Source organism: Danio aesculapii, chromosome 19 (genome assembly GCF_903798145.1).
Source record: "Danio aesculapii chromosome 19, fDanAes4.1, whole genome shotgun sequence".
NCBI classification, from domain to species: Eukaryota; Metazoa; Chordata; class Actinopteri; order Cypriniformes; family Danionidae; genus Danio; species Danio aesculapii.
In genome coordinates this window covers 24,493,259-24,509,861 of record NC_079453.1, presented here as the reverse complement: position 1 = coordinate 24,509,861, position 16,603 = coordinate 24,493,259, and the positions used below count along the sequence as shown (strand labels likewise).

General features: G+C 38.0%; 1 protein-coding gene across 1 annotated transcript in view; it reads left to right on the top strand.

The window, feature by feature from the left end:
• Positions 1 to 15,595, top strand: part of spag1a (sperm associated antigen 1a) — a 32,135-nt gene extending 16,540 nt beyond the window's left edge. The window contains exons 6-8 of the mRNA XM_056480174.1: positions 2,733 to 2,859; positions 3,032 to 3,158; positions 14,855 to 15,595. Coding sequence (XP_056336149.1) covers positions 2,733 to 2,859; positions 3,032 to 3,158; positions 14,855 to 14,859 — 259 coding nt within the window. The 3' untranslated portion in view covers positions 14,860 to 15,595. The remainder of the gene's footprint in view (positions 1 to 2,732; positions 2,860 to 3,031; positions 3,159 to 14,854) is intronic.
• Positions 15,596 to 16,603: the final 1,008 nt, after the last annotated feature.

Here is a 16,603-nt window from a genome sequence, read left to right as displayed (position 1 = left end):
TTAATAGGAAGCTGAACATTATGTTGTACATATACATTAGATTAGTCAGTACTGAAGACAAATCTAGGAGCTTATCTAACATAATAACTTACGAGAACGGTCCAAAAACAGGGTGTCCGCAGGGTCTTAAAAAGTCTTAATTTTCAAAAACAAAATTTAAGGCCCTATAAAGTCTTAAATTCACGGAAATAAATTGCACGCTCCCGTCAAGGAGTAGGGATGTCCCAATTCTCTTTAGCTTGAAGGTGTAGGGCTAAGGGCAAGGGGTAGATACCCCTTCGAACGAAGATTTTTCAGGACCACACTCGAAACCAAGGGGTTAGAAAATTTCCCAGAATACACCAGCCACAGCTGCACCCGGAAATAAGGAGATCCACAAATTAGTATTTTTTGTCATTATTACAAATTGTAATGTTGATGTTGTTTTTGGTGTGTTTACAAAGATAAATATGGCCGCGGTGTAAATGCACAGTACAGTTACGTTCTTATTGCCACATTATATCGTTATAACATAATGTGCCTTCAGAGATTTCCTGAAGATAAATACCAAAAAATGACACAACTGGAATAACTACAGCAGTCGTGATCGTCCATCTCATATGAAGCATGAGATCGCGATGGCATATGATGACGTGTGCAGGTGCTGTAGTGCTGTCCCAATTCTTAGGGGTAAATTTTGAAGCCCTTCCCCTTAACTATACTTTTTAATGGCGAAGGGGTAGGGGTAAAAAATAGAATTGGGCCTTAGTGTTATTTTCTCTTCCCAAAGATGAAACTGTGAAGAGTCAGTGGATGTGGTTTATTTTGCAAAAATACCTCAGCATTATAGCCCTCATTTTTCTGACGAGTGCTTCAGTAATCTACACGCTTACAACTGGGAATTTGTCGGCCGTTTGTTAAAGGAAGGATCAGAAAAGATTATTGATGTCTGGGACTTTTTAGAGCTTGACAGGAACTTTCCAGTACACAGTTCATGGACCAGTTTCTTCCTCCATTTCACAATGTAAGCAAGTGCGATTAAAATGGCTACCCCCTTGTCTTCTCTAGCTTGCAAATTATGTATTTAATTGTGTTTTGTTACTTGTAACCGCTTGTACTGTATCAGGTTAACTCTTTATATTCTCATATCGTGTCTAATGCCACATTGAAAACGTGATGCGTGCCGCTTTGTTTACGGATTTAAATGCGTTTGTGAGCTTGCGTTTCACTGCCATTTGTCATTACTATGGCCACTGTCAGCTGTTCCTACACACGTGAGGTGGTCACATTTCAAAATAGTTCAGCTTTTGCCACTGTGTGATTAATACTGAATGTGTGTCATGGTTAAGAATAGAGCAATTTGCTGGTGTTTAACTGCACTGCTTTAATGTACTCCTGCATTGGGCTCACACACATACCTGCCAACATTTGTCCTTGAAAATCCAGGAGACTGGGGGGTTAGGTTCAGGGTGAGGTGTCTGAATAACACCGCTGAGATCGAATGTTGGCGACCCTGGGGTTTCACAAACCGTACCAATATGCTGAGGACCGGAGGGGGGGTTGAAATTACGGGAGTTTTCCGGGATAAATAACAAAACGGGAGAGTGACGGGAGATGGGCCTGAAATACGTGAGACTCCTGAGAAAAACAGGAGTGTTGGCAGGTATGCTCACACATACACTATGCACTCTGACTACTTCAATATTGTTGATAAGCCGTGGTGGGCATTTCACTCTGTCTCATGCTGAACACTGTCGACCAATCACAACAGACTGTCATTGGTCCAATCAGCGCAGATTAGCTTCGCACTATGAGGGGTTTGGGAACAAATGAATCGCTGAACGAATCATATGGGCGTCGCTGGGATAATTAGGTATAAATAAATGCATATTATAAGACAATGAAAGTGTTTTTGACCTTGCATGCGTATCAGCCTGTTGTTGGAGACCCTTAAAACCAAAATATGACCCTTTTAATGTATAATGGGGGCTATTTAATCAATATCTGTGTCCTATGATCTGTCTTTTTCACACGAGATCAGTTTGATGACTTGGGTGAAATATGCTTAGCCACAGACCTCTAACCGTTAGTTTGCTGCAAGTGAAAGATGAAAAAATGCACCCTAATCAATATACTTTTTCAATTAGAAATATGTCATCAAACTGAAATAAAAGGTTGCTGCAACTTACATTTCATGTGAAAGCAGTGTGTTAGACTTGAATCAACCTTCCATTTAACAAATGTCCAACATGCACTGGAAACTAATAATAACTACTAATAATTGGATCAGACAAGATTTATGGCATTTGCAAACTACGATTGAAATTGCTAAATAAATGTTTCAGTTCTCTTCTGAAACACTCCAAGCCACGCACTAAATTAATCATGATATAAAATGAGTTCGTTTGACAACAGTGGTATATACTGCTGTTTCAAATGTTGCATAATGCATACTGTTTCATATACATGTATTATACAGTATACACTGCACGGTATGAAATAGGTACTAGTATTTCATTCTGAGCACAGACGCAATTTGGTGCTTTGCAGTTCACGCTAAATACAAAGTAGCTACAAATCCCGAATAGCTGTACATGTTGTCCTGTCTCCGATTTGATGGAGCCTTCCAGAAAGTGCTGAGGCTGGAGCTACTCAGACGGAGCCATTCAGTCAGCAATTAACTCTGACAACTCCAGCATAAAACAGAGAGTCAGGCCGCACCGCTCAATGAAAACTCTCCCTGTGTTTTCCAGAGCGCTGTGCTTTCTCAAGCTGGAACGTTTCGCAGAAGCCAAAAAGGACTGTGATTCTGCACTTCAGATGGAGCCAAAGAACAAGAAAGCATTTTATAGACGAGCACTGGCACACAAAGGCTTGAAGGTTTGTATTTTGTCTTCAGATATAGTGCCTGTGTAGTCAAAAGAGAGGGGTTTTACATTTAAAAATAGCAAATGATGGCTTTGTGGTCATTTAAAGTGCGCAGTAAAGCATAAAAATCAACGCGTACTACTGAACTCAGTGCCGTATTGCAGAGTTTTGTTTTCTCTCACAGGATTACCTGTCAGCCAGCACTGATTTACAGGAAGTACTGCAGTTGGATCCAAATGTCCAGGAGGCCGAGCAGGAGCTGGAGACGGTCACTAACCTGCTAAGAGAAAGTCTACTGGCTAATGCTCAAGGTAAATGTTCACAAGCCAATAACACTGCCAAATACCTTTAATGAAAAGTAGGTAAATGTTGCCAGATGATGTCTTGTTCCTTATTATCTTATTAATCCTTCTTTGCTTGCTCTTAAAATTCCGCAAGCAAATTCCACCAACATATTTTTATGCTTCTATTGTCAGACAATAAGGTTTTTCACACTGCGTTTAACCACAGGTTAGCATAATTCTAAACACCACTTTTAACCCCGGGTAAAGAAATGCCTCACACCTGTAATCTGAAAGTAGGTATAGAACCCTTTTTTATGAAACCCTGCTCTGAAGCATTTGTACATTTAAGAGAAAATAAGAAATATTTAAAGAGCCCATATTATGGGTTTTTGAAAATGCCCTTCCATGTAGTGTGTAACACAGCTCTAAGTGAAGTGAAATATCCAGCTAAGGCTTAAATCTGTAAGTGTACAGTGTTTAAAACTATTGATTCATCTATAAAAGAGTCGACTCATAGTGCTTCAAACGAGTTGTCTTGATAACGAGTCATTAGGTGTTTCGTGATGACGCAGCTACGAAACACAAGTAGTTGCACGCGCAAGCCCGGGAGATTTGAAAACATGCGGCCCCGCCCACTAACAGAAAAAAAGTCACACACACACACACACACACACACACACACACACACACACACACACACACACACACAAAGAGAGAGACACACACAGACACCTGTCGAATGAAGTCACGTTGTGCAGATGGAGATTATTGACAGTTCACCCAAAGATGAAACCTTAGCAATATAGCCTAGCCTTGAGCAGATCGAGAGCCTCTGGAAACTACCTGCTTACAAAGAAGACTTCATCGGTTTGTTAAAGGAAGGATCAGTAAAGACTGGTAGATATCGACGCTTGGTGAAGGGGGGGTTGTAATCGCGGATGTAACTGGGGACGCGGAGGGTGAGGGAGGTGTCGCCGCCGCGCCGTCTCTATTGTGGACGCGCCGGCCCTGTGTGTGTATGCGTGTGTGTGTGTGTGTGTGTGTGTGTGTGTGTGTGTGTGTGTGTGTGTGTGTGTGTGAAAAGAGCAAGTAGACTGCTAGGAGATCTCCTCGCCAGTTCTTGGACTTTTTGCTTAATAAAATAGTCGTCAGTATTTTCTAGTCCATCGTCTGTATTTACATTCACCCTCTGGCAGCCAAAATCCACTATGTAGCGTGTATGCACTGTGACTACTTTTATAATGTTGATTAGCTGCTGGGCATTTCACTCTGTCTCGCCCTGAAGCCTGTCAGTGTCGTCGACCAATCGCAGCAGGCTGTCATCGGTCCAATCAGCACAAATTAGCTTCGCGCTGAGGACGGGTTTGGGTACAAATGAATCGCTGAACGATTCATATGAGAGTCGCTGGAATAATTAGGTAAAAATAAATGCAGATTATAAGACCATCAAAGTGTTTTTTGACCTTGCATGCATATTAGACTGTTGTTGGAGACCCTTACAACCTAAATATGACCCTATTTCATGTATAATATGGGCTCTTTAAAGAGCTCCTATTATGGGTTTTTGAGAATGACCTTCCATGCAGTGTTAAACACAGCTGAAGTGAAGTGAAATATCCAGCTAAGGCTTAAATCTGAAAGTGCACAGTGTTTAAAACTATTGATTCATCTATAAAAGAGCCAACTCATAGTGCTTCAAGTGACTCGTCTTGATAACGAGTCTTTAGTCATGCTGGCATGACGTCGGTACGGAACTTAAGCACCACCGATTTGTTGCGCACAGACCCGGGAAAATTTAAACCCCCTAACCCCGCCCACAAACACAGTAACAAGAAACAGAAGAAGACTGTAGCAGATCCCGGTTGAATCATGTCGCAAAGACGCTGTGCTCTGAAGTGTGAGGGAATGTTAGTGTTGTTTTCCCTACTTAAAGATGAGGCTGTGAAGAGTCAGTGGTTGAGCATTATAGCCCCAGCCTCGTACTCTGTTCCTGTCATTTTTCTGACAAGTGCTTCAGTAATCTACACACAACGGGGGATTCATCGGCCGTTTGTTAAAGGAAGGATCAGAAAAGACTATATGGAACTTTGCTAAGCTTGACAGGAACTTTACAGTACACAGTTCATGGATCAGTTTCTTTCCCCATTTCACAAGTGTAAGTAAGCGCGATTAAAATGGTTGCCTCCTTGTTTTCTCTAGCTTGCAAATTATGTAATTAATTGTGTTTTGTTACTTGTATTCTCCTGTACTGTATCTGGTTAACTCTTTACATTCTCGTATCGTGTCTAAAACCACATTGAAAACGTGACGCGTGCTGCTTTGTTTACGGATTTAAATGCACTTGTGAGCTCACGTGCCGTTTGTTGTTGCTATTGCCACCATCAGGTGTTCCTACACACGTGCGGCGGTCAAGGTTCAAAATAGTTCAGATTTTGCCACTGTGTGGGTTAATACTGAATGTGTGTCATTGTTTTCACTTATGTTTAAGAAGGGAGCGATATGCTGGTGTTAAACTGCATTGCTTTGATGCATTGGGATCACACATACACTCTGCACTCTGACTACTACAAAATTGTTGCTAAGCAGTGGTGGGCATTTCTCTCTGCCTCACACTGAACGCAATCGACCAATCACAACAGACTGGGTCATCACACCAATCAGTGCAGATTAGCTTCGCGCTAAGGAGGGGTTTGTGACCAAATGAATCGCTGAACGAATCATATGGGAGTCATTGGGATAATTAAGTAAAAAAAATGCATATTATAATACAATAAAAGTGTTTTTGGACCTTGCATGCATATCAGCCTGTTGTTGGAGGCCCCCAAAACCAAAATATTACCCTTTTAAAGCATAAAAGGGGCTCTTTAATATTTCTATATTTCATGAGCTTAAAACAGCTTAAGACATCGTAATATTTTTTTAATAACTGTCAAGATATAAGGAAAAGCTGTGTAAACTGGTTCCCTGCTGTTCATCCAATCAGTGACACTTGCAAATATGCAAATTATAGAGTTAACCTGGTGTTTGTGAATGTACAGTGTGAAACAACTATTAATGAATACCCAGGAAAAACGATTAACCACAAGTATAGTATGAGCTGTGTAAAACTTGATTAAAGAAAATCCAGGTTTCTGTTTATTCAGGGTTAATTATAATCTAGGGTTAACAATTTCAAGTGTGAAATGCCCTAATGTGACCCATTGTAGACTATATTCATATTCAAATCAGGGTCTATAAACAAAATGATGTCTGACAAATTACCATACAGATAAGTTATGGCTGTGCTGTGATTTCAATTTCTTTTACTTGTGAAATGAGAACAGAATGCTGCAAATGTCAGAATGTCTGCAATTTTTTATCACAAAAGAGTAAACAAATATATTTGGAAATTACCAAAATAATCTGATTATACCTAAAAATTTATAACAATAAAATGCAGAATCTCTGAAATACTAAGTTCACTGACAAAAAAGTAAAAAAAAAAAAACAAAAAAAAACAGTCAACCAAAGAATAGGCAGCTGAATTGTTTACCCGTTGTCCTGTCAGGATGTAAAAATACACCTCGTAAAACTGATGTCAGAAAGTTTTCTGAGGCGGCATAAAGATTTATTCAGCACAATAAAACAGAGCTTTGGTGATAACTATAGGAATATTAGCTTATTACAATGCCAACTTCTCGCAAGAAATGTCCCCAAAAAGAGAAAATGCTGATCAAAAACATGCATTTTAGGACTGCACAATATGTCATTTCAGCACTGATACTGCCATGTGCGCATCCGCAACAGTCACACGGCAAGATATGCAATGTTGATTTGGGATTATAGTAAACAGTTTGCATCTGTTTATAGGGTCTGTGACTGTGTTATCATTTCAAGAGAGTTTAAAAGCATTCAGGCACAATAAAATATAATACTTATGACTTTAATAAATGTTAATTTTATAGAATTTATGCAATGAAGACAATACAGTGCTCATTTAAAATTGATTATTCAGTTTCTGTCCCTGAAGACTCCCCAGAAACAAAAAAAGCACTTTGCTTCATTGTATATTTGTTTATTATATTTTATGCATGGTGCTCTCAACTACAAACTCATCCCTATAAATATAATTAACTAATTCTTCACAAATAGAACTGTTCAAATCATCTTGTGAAATTGTTTTCGTATAGACCATTTTAATGTGGTTATGTCATTGGCCCATGAACATTTCCTGCTTGTTGTCAAACTATTTCATAGCTGTAACAAAAGTCATTTCAAGCATAACTTAACATTTAAACCGCTATCATAACATTATTTACCAATATATGGACCTTTTGAGATTCTCTGAAACTATGATCATTTAAAATGTAGAACAGGAAATACATTAGGACCATTGTTATTGTTTACATCCCACAAAATGGACTACAGCAATACGTACTGCAGAAGAAAAAAGTAATCATATCCGTAATAAAAAAGTAATCAAATATCATATTTTTTATCATAGCCGTTGTGCATTCATTCATTTTCTTTTCGGCTTAGTCCCTTTATTCATCAGGGGTTGCCACAGCGGAATGAACCGCCAACTTATCCAGCATACAATTTAAGAAACGGATGCCCTTCCAGCTGCAACCCATCGCTGGGAAACATCCATACACACTCATTCACCACAGACAATTTTATCTTACCCAATTCACCTATAGCGTATGTCTTTGGACTTGTGGGGGAAACCAGAGCACCCGGAGGAAGCCCACGCTAACACAAGAAGAGCATATCCACATAGAAACACCAACTGACCCAGCTGAGGCATCTAACCAGCGAACTTCTTGCTGTGAGGAAATCGTGCTACCACTGCACCACCGTGCAGCTAGCCGTTGTGCATTTACACACAATCTGACACCCAAGTGGTAGTTTGAGACACCATCTTCATTTATTTAGCTGTCAGAAATGGAATGCACGGGATTGTGGAATATTAAAGGCAGCAAAGGACACATCTGTGCTGCTTTCAAAATCCTATTTAGATTCAGACGTACTTTGATGCTCTTCCATCTGGGAATTCTGCCTAGCACAATTTAGGAAATCTAGGAAATACGTTTCTTGGAACTACGCTCAAAAATTTTGTTTGCTGTTTGCTCAAATTACTTATCTAAAATGAGCTAAAACAACACAATTTTTTGAGTTTTTTTGTGAATTAAATTGTTTTATGTTCCATTTACTTTAATGTTAACTTGATTCCTTCATGTTTCCCATCATAAATCGATAGTGTGGAACCCCGCATTTTGTACAGTGTGGGCCTGTTTACTACATTTTGAGCTTTCCAGTTTTGACTGCTTACAAAGTTAGTCACAAGTGAATTCGACCAGATAGCTTTCATAGTGTAATCGTTCAAGTAGTAAATATCCAATCAACAATCCTCTCGCATACTAAATTAAGGTGTTCACACTTGGTTCGGTTCAATTATAATGAATGCACTAACTGCTATTTAGTCATTTAGCAGCTTTTGTTTTATCTAAAGTGACTTACAAATGAGGAAGGCATTAAGGACTCAAGAGGAAGACCGAATACAAAACAAGAAGTGCTACTTATAGGTACTAATATTGCTTAGAGAAATAAAAGCTAGGGTGTGGAGGAAAAGGGAAAGATTTTTTTAACTGAAACCAAAGTTTTGCGATTGAAAGTGTAAATGCTGCCATCCAAGTCAACTTGATGCACACTAAATCAAGTCAACTGAGGCCACTGAAAGGATGGGTCTTATCCTGCTTCCAAACAAACTCTAGAAATATGAACGCAATACAAAAACATCAAAATGAATAAAAAAAACAGGACATGATATTAAATATACCACCATAAAAATGACAGCTAAAGAAAACGCTAAAGAATTCAGGTGTTCAGTCACAATACGAATTGCTCAGCAGGTTGCATTGCTTTGGAAGTTTGTATGACTGTTGTGATGAGATCCACCACAAAATATACATCATGAAAAACAAATTGTTAAAAAAATGACAATGTAAGTACTAAGAAAACTAGGATTAAATCTATTATTTTAATTTGTGGTCCATACCAAAAGAAGACAACTAAATTACAAGTGCACACTCTTAACTTCCTCAATATTCTCTGCAGATCCAACCATACTCGCAACCACAACTTGAAAGAAAAAAAAAAACTAAAGTGTTAATGATGCATTTTCTGTTTGTGCTAACCACACACCTTACTTTGGGTGTTTAAAAAAACAGACCTCAGCTCAACTAACCCAGAAGTGGTAACGTCATAACTTGTTTCAGAGTTAAAATATGGCCTAAAAATATGTAAACCCCGCAGAACTCAATTTCTTCAATCACTATTTTCTACATCACCACTAGTATAAACCAGTGAAAGAGCAAATGAAAAGCTGCGTGAATTCAAGCACTGAGTGTGCCTCAAGTCCTGCAGATGACATCTTCTGGTGAAGCATGGGAATTTATTCAGAACAAGCCTGAAATCTCATGCTGGAGTGTACATTTGCTATTGAGGTGCATTATGGTAAAAGGGTAATCAGAAGGGTAAAATTGTAAGTGTCAAAAATTTCATAGCTTTTTTCCACTGTCACTGGGAGTTTTTTTAGCTTCAGTTCTATCAACATATGTCTAATTCATGGTGCTGATAATTTTCTTTATGCCAAAATTTTAAGTAGATTTTTCACAACACTCTTGCATATGTCAGTGTTTAGAAACAACATGAAGTATTAGACTTGATTTAAACTCGCACACAAACCACAATTTTCAAACTACACTATATCTATACTTATAATTAGATCATTTCATCTGAGCTGGCCTGCAATGCTCATCAAGCTTTAAACAGGAAAAAAGGCTTTGATGGCCAAACTTGAGAAAACGGTGCCTAAATACTAACTATTAAATTATATTTAACAGTTAAAGATTATGAAGCCATGCAAACAGAACAAAAAACCCATAAGCGAAGAATGCATTAATATTAAAATGGATTAAAATATAGGATTAAATATTGCAGTTTTTAAAAGGCTATTTGTCTAAGTGAAAAGAAGATAAAAAAGAATTTTATAAGATTAAAATGTCGTCGACTTCAAGGGCTAAACATTATAGAAAATACATAATGAGTTGCTGACATAATTAAGTCTTGTTTAAATACAGAAGAATGAACAATCTTTGAACTAGTTTTTACATGAGGTAAATTACCCTCTTTTACTATTGCTATTAAGGTAAAAAAAAAATGCAGGGTTCCACACGATTCCTTCACTCCGAACACAAATCGAATGAGTTAACTTAACTTAACAAATTCAAGTTCAAGAATTGAACATAAAATAATTAAGTTGTCCCAAAGAAAAACTTGATCCATTAAACAAGACATTTTAACAGTCAGCAAAATTACAAACGTAAATACCTGAGAAACGTTTAAATTAAGTTATTTCACAATACAAAGTGTGATGTTTTTCAAAAAGACATCACATTTAATATGGGTTAAATTTCATGTTAAACACAAATTAAAGTGGGTTGTCTATTCTTATTTAAAGTGGTCTTACGGAATTAATCTGTGTGTTTGAATGAATCAATTCAGTGAATGATTCATGATTCACTGCCACCTAATGGTGTAATAAAGCTGATCATTGAAAAAAAAAACAACTAAATAATGTTGCGAAATCCAACAGCCATTATAATCAGCCATATTACCTAGTGCACTTTAATCTTAGGTTTAGCTGATTAGTAGTGTTTACTGAGACAAGAGTGATTATTACTATTGCTCATAAATTAACAAATCTCTTGTCCTTAAGAACTAAACTTTGGCCAGTAATTCTTCACAACTGCATACACACTTGGAACCTATTGTATATACTTATGGTGTTCTTCTCCTTTGGAATTATATAGTCATAGAATCATCTTGTGAAAAGTAGTCAGATTTGCCACACAGATAGAGGACGCTCTGAACTTTAACCACAACAAATGTGGAATCTTTAACCTTTAACTTGTAGTGCCAACACTAGTGCAAAATTTGCGATCCCTGGATAAGGAAAAAAATCCAAACAGATAATTTTCAGACAATGGAGACAAAAAGAATTATTATTGTAGAATTCAATTTGATTTGAAAAGTAAAGAAATCTGTGCAATTGGACGAGATGCTATACCTCCACAATGCTTTGTTGTTTTAAGACTCTGCACCGCATTCCATTCCCTGCACTGAAGTGTCCATCAGTATTACCCCTCGAAATCTTCATTCAGAAGTGCCCTTTGGAGTAGCCAATTTTCAGTACTTTGGTTAGGTATTACACTTTGGAATGACGGCCATGATTGTTTTTACTCCAAAGCGCCCTTCAGAGAATAATACATCTAAAGCTTTTTAGGACAGTGCCACCTAGTGATCAGGAAACATGAAAAACAGTTATTTTTGCTTTAAACTTCGGAACAGTCTAGCCTAAACTGGTTTTAGATTCAGAGTGGCACTATGAGTTGAACACTATCTAGTAGTTTCTATTTCACCGATTAAATATTTTGCTAACAAATGCTGTATTTTATGCATGTATTAATATATTGCTAAGAAACTCTCTATTGCAAGGGTGGGCAAATTCGGTCCTGGAGGGCCGGTGTCCTGCACAGTTTAGCTCCAACACTAATCAAACACACCTGAACATGCTAATCAGTGTCTTCAATATCACTAGACATCTATAAGCAGGTGTGTTTAATCAGAGTTGGAGCTGAACTCTGCAGGACACCGGCTCTGCAGGACCGAGTTTGCCTACCTCTGCTCTATTGTCTTCAGCACAAGAGACGTTTCAAAATGTTTCAGACCAGCGCCACCTTGTGGTCAAAATTCATTTTATTTGAATACCTATTTAACCTGAGAATCCTTCAACTTTAAGCAAATGAAGCGTGACCGCCAAAACGAGCATAAGTAGAGCTCACAATGTTCTTTCTCTCAGCTTTCGCACCAGCCGTACTATCCGTCCCGCAGACCTGTTTAGATTGTGGTTTGCCACCGATAAATAGCCACAATGACAGATCACATGTTTTTTTCTTGATCATGATTGTAAATAAACATTCCCAAAAACCCATTCACTGTCACAGAAAATCATTCATAAATGTTACCTGAGCAACCTTAAGATAAGACTTAAATCAACACCCAGGGTGAAAGGCATCTACAAAGTCACTGGTAGTGTGAGTGAGGCTTTACTCTATAATCCAGTTAACTCTAGTTCTAGGTAAAGTCTAGTTCGGATATGCGGCCGGCCAGAACTGCGAAATGCACATTAATATAGCAGCATTTTTTAATGACACTGTATAACAATAATTTATATTTTTACAGTACTGTGACGGTTGGGTTTTGGGTTGGGGCGGGAGTAGGGGTTAAAAAAATACAATTTATTGGGTAATTTAATAGATAACATAAATAGTACTTGGTACAACTACAGTTTTTATGTTACTGCGACGGTTGGGTTTAGGGGTGGGGTGGGCGTAGACGTTATTAAAATACAATAAATGGGAAATTTATAAATAATATAAATAAGTCTCGTTAACTTCTGGCCGCAACCGTATCCGATCTAGCAACAACCCTGGTTCTATGATAACAGAGAAACCATATTGCTTAAATAATGTTTTAGGGATTTTTCACTTTTTTATTGGACAGGATAGTGGAGATTATGAGAGAGAGGGGAAGGATTGGCAAAGGACCTCAAGCCAGGAATCGAACTCAGGTTGCCATGAGCACCTCAGTGCTTTATGTCATCATACTTTAGTACTAGACTATTGGTGCGGACAAGAAACTGTATTGTTAAAATCACTTTAGTTTATTACATTTTTCAGCTAATTAGTAATTTCAAGAGCTGGAGCATTTAAAACTAAACTGGAGCACATGCGCATAATAAAGTCATTTAGCATTGATGTGAATGGTAATATCCTACAGTCATCATTCTTACTGTGCGTTCACACTGAAAGCGGTGAGAGCGTCAAAATTTACTACACTGATCTCGTATTTAAAGGAGCTGTTGCCGCATATCAGCAAAATCACTTACATTCCCACATAAAAACAAGCTTTTTAGCGTGAAAATGTTGTGCACTTTTTTTTTTATCAAATTCATTTAACAGTGGAAGATCAAGTTGGTCCAGTCCACTTAATTATCCAATGTGTCCATATGCCTGAAATATTCTGAAGCTGCAATACTATTTTGTATTGTCGCATGAGATTCCCCCTTTTTTAAAGAAAGAAAAATATTTCTATAACATTAATGCACATCAGTAACTCGCCAGTAACTTTTTTAATGTATGTTCCTGTAAGAAAACATTGGAAATAGTTGGAAATCCTGCGACCGCAATAATCAAACCCTTGGGAACAACTGTGGTCGGAACCAAAGTTCACAGGACTGTGTTCTCTGTACTCCTCTAAAGTGGTGGACTTCTACATTCCCATTGCTTGCTACCGAACCGTTTCACAGCTCATTACCATAAAGTTGACTTGATTTCAACTCTCCTTGATGCCCAAATCGGCAAAAATGCGCCACGCTGCTAGCTTCCATTGAAAATAAATGACTTTCGGCTACTTTGATGCTCTCGATAGAGTGAGTGGCCCTGAATGGTCTTAAAGGGGTGGTCCAGAGTGTATTTTTAAGGCTTGGTTGCGTTTATGTGGTGCAAAGCAATGTGTTTTCATGCTTCATTTGTAAAAAAAATAAATCATATCAGAGTAGCTGTTAACCATATTAGCTTGAGCCTGAATCAGAGGATACAGTTGAACCCCATGTCTGCTCTCTGAAATAAAATCTGACAAGTGTCTTTCATATATATTCGGAATAAGCATGTGTAAGTAATATGAAACGTTCACATATCTTTTGACGGGTCATTTTTTAAGATGTAATGCACGAAAAGTGGCCGCATAAAGAAAATCTGCAGCGCTGCTGAAGATTTGGGGTGTTTACAGCGGTTTAATGAATAAATATGAATGTGTAGCTAAATTGTTAACGGTGCCAAACAGCATTTCCTGTTGTTTACATCCTTGTTTATGTCCTCACTACAACATATGCTAACGCTAGAAACTGTGCATGTAATAGATCAATTTTAACAAATAAAAATACAGGTTGTGGCTCACAATCCACAGCTTCTTCTATTATGGTTGGAGCTGCTCCTTCTTTGAGGAATTTTAGCTGGATCCAGCACTGAATGGAGAGGGATTCTGGAAGCTCTCCTTTGTCAAATGCTAGCTATTTATTTTTTATAATTCTCTGGAACATAATTAAAATTAAATTGTTAGCACTTCTGTCTTTCAGTTGTGTTCTTTGAAAGCCCAAATACAGAAACAGAACAAGCTCTGAAAATAGCAGCGTTTTATGACATTTTAACATTACAGCGCCTCTGGCCACGCCCCTCCACGGAGTGTATGTACATAACCTTAAGAGTTTATGACTTCAATAAGCTGGATGTATTTTTTTGTGGTCCCAAAACTTTGTTCGCTGTGGGATTTGCTAAGCTAACTCTGTAAAAGCCAATGTCTTCCTTTGCATTGAACTTTGAGCATATTACATTCAGAGATGTTGTTTATGTTCACAGAGCTACATTACACATCAACTAAAGTTAAAAATATGATATCGAAGTGGACCACCCCTTTAATGGTTAGCAAAAACATTAACTATGTTGCGTATTAAAGTTTTTTTGTGTTTCAAGGTTCTGTATGAGCACAAATCCAGAATTTAAAGTCAACAACTCTCTCCACCAAGACATAAATGATACTGACTGACTGTTTGACCTTTGCAGGTTGACAGCGAAGCAATAAATGATGAGATGAACAGAGATCTGCAGGAAGAACAGACCCTCTTATCATTAAAGCCAGACACAGCGGATCCACCGAGCCTGAGACTCCCAGCTCAGAGATGCCAGCGTCCCACAGCGAGGCTCCATTCATCTCTGTGCAGACCGTCATGCGCCGCAACTAAAGTTTCCCTTCCAGCAAACCCTCATCTCACGTTCTCCTAGGAATATTGTGTCTGATGCAATGCTGACTATGCAAAGCATGCAAAACTGTTCATACTCTCTAACACTGGCTTCAATAGGCACGTGCGAGCATGGCACGGGTGGGAAGCGCGTAATAGGATTTTGTGAGTTATGACGGGATGGTTAATGTGTATATGAGAGAGAATGTGCCTTTTATAAGAAGCTCTGGCTCACGTATTGAGTGATTTAACACTCTCAGATGAAATTGTATAGAAAGATTTTAATTTGCTACATTAAAAATGTCTCATTTCTCAGGATTTAATATATTTTTAATAGCTAGTTCATAGTACTGTGTCGCATGTACATGTAGCTCATGTAGTTTTTTTGACATCTTTCAGCCTTCAGTTTAACTATTGTCTCAATACGCATAGATAAAACACTATTTCACACTGTATGAATGTACAATAACACAGATGCTGTTTTGTTCTTTCTTTTTTGGGATGTCAGCAAAAGAAATGTTTCAGGGAAAAAATGCATCAGCTAATAAATGGCTTTATAAACTTCTAGGTGAAATATTCTTCTGATTAGAGTTTATATTTCATAATTTAATGATAAATAATAAATAAAAGCTCTGTAAATTTGAAGTAAAACAAAGATTATGTACAGTAAGTATTATGAACAATTTTAAGGTTAAAGTCCTGATGAACCGGTGTCTGCGACCGTTGTGACACAGTTCTTAGAGAAACTGAATATTAAATAACACAACAGTGGGCGTGGCTTGTTTTTTCTGCTGCGAGCTGAATGGATATAGTAAAGGGCCGATCACACCGAACATGCTTTTACGTTTCAAAAATGCAAGGCACACCACACTACCTTGTTTTGTTGAAAAGAAAAAAGAAGCACAGTGCGCTTTTTACATCACTAGGCCGGCTGGAATACAACAATAATGAATATTTTACAGTACTATGACGGTTGGGTTTATGGTTAGGGGTAGGCGTTAAAAAATACAATTTATAGGGTAATTTAATAGATAACATAAAAAACTACTGTTTTTATGTTACTGTGACGGTCGGGTTTAGGGGTGGGGTAGGGGTGGACATTAATAAAATACAATAAATGGGAAATTTCATAAATAATTAAAATAATTCTCGTTAACTTCCGGCCGCAACCATATCCAAACAAGCATTTCGTCTGAACGGAAACCCCGCCTCTGCTTTCATATGATTGGAGAATGATTGGTTAAATATGTTAGCCACACTCAATTCCTAAGATAGACATAAGCTGAGTCTCATTTCAGAGGCTGCATCCTCCGAAGGATGCAGACTTCAAAGGTGAGTCCTTCAAAGTCCGCATGAGCCGAACAGAGTGTTTTGAAATGAGACGATCTAGCCTACAGAGGACAGATCTCATCACCTTGCAATCGTAAAGCCACATTTCCACTGGACACGACTGCTGGAATACGCCTTGTGGCAGTCGCACAGAATTTTCAGTTTGGTCGTGCATCATGGGAGAGAAGCCAAAATTAAGTAGTGCAAAAGCAAGAGCCATTATTCTCCAAACGTTCACCATGGT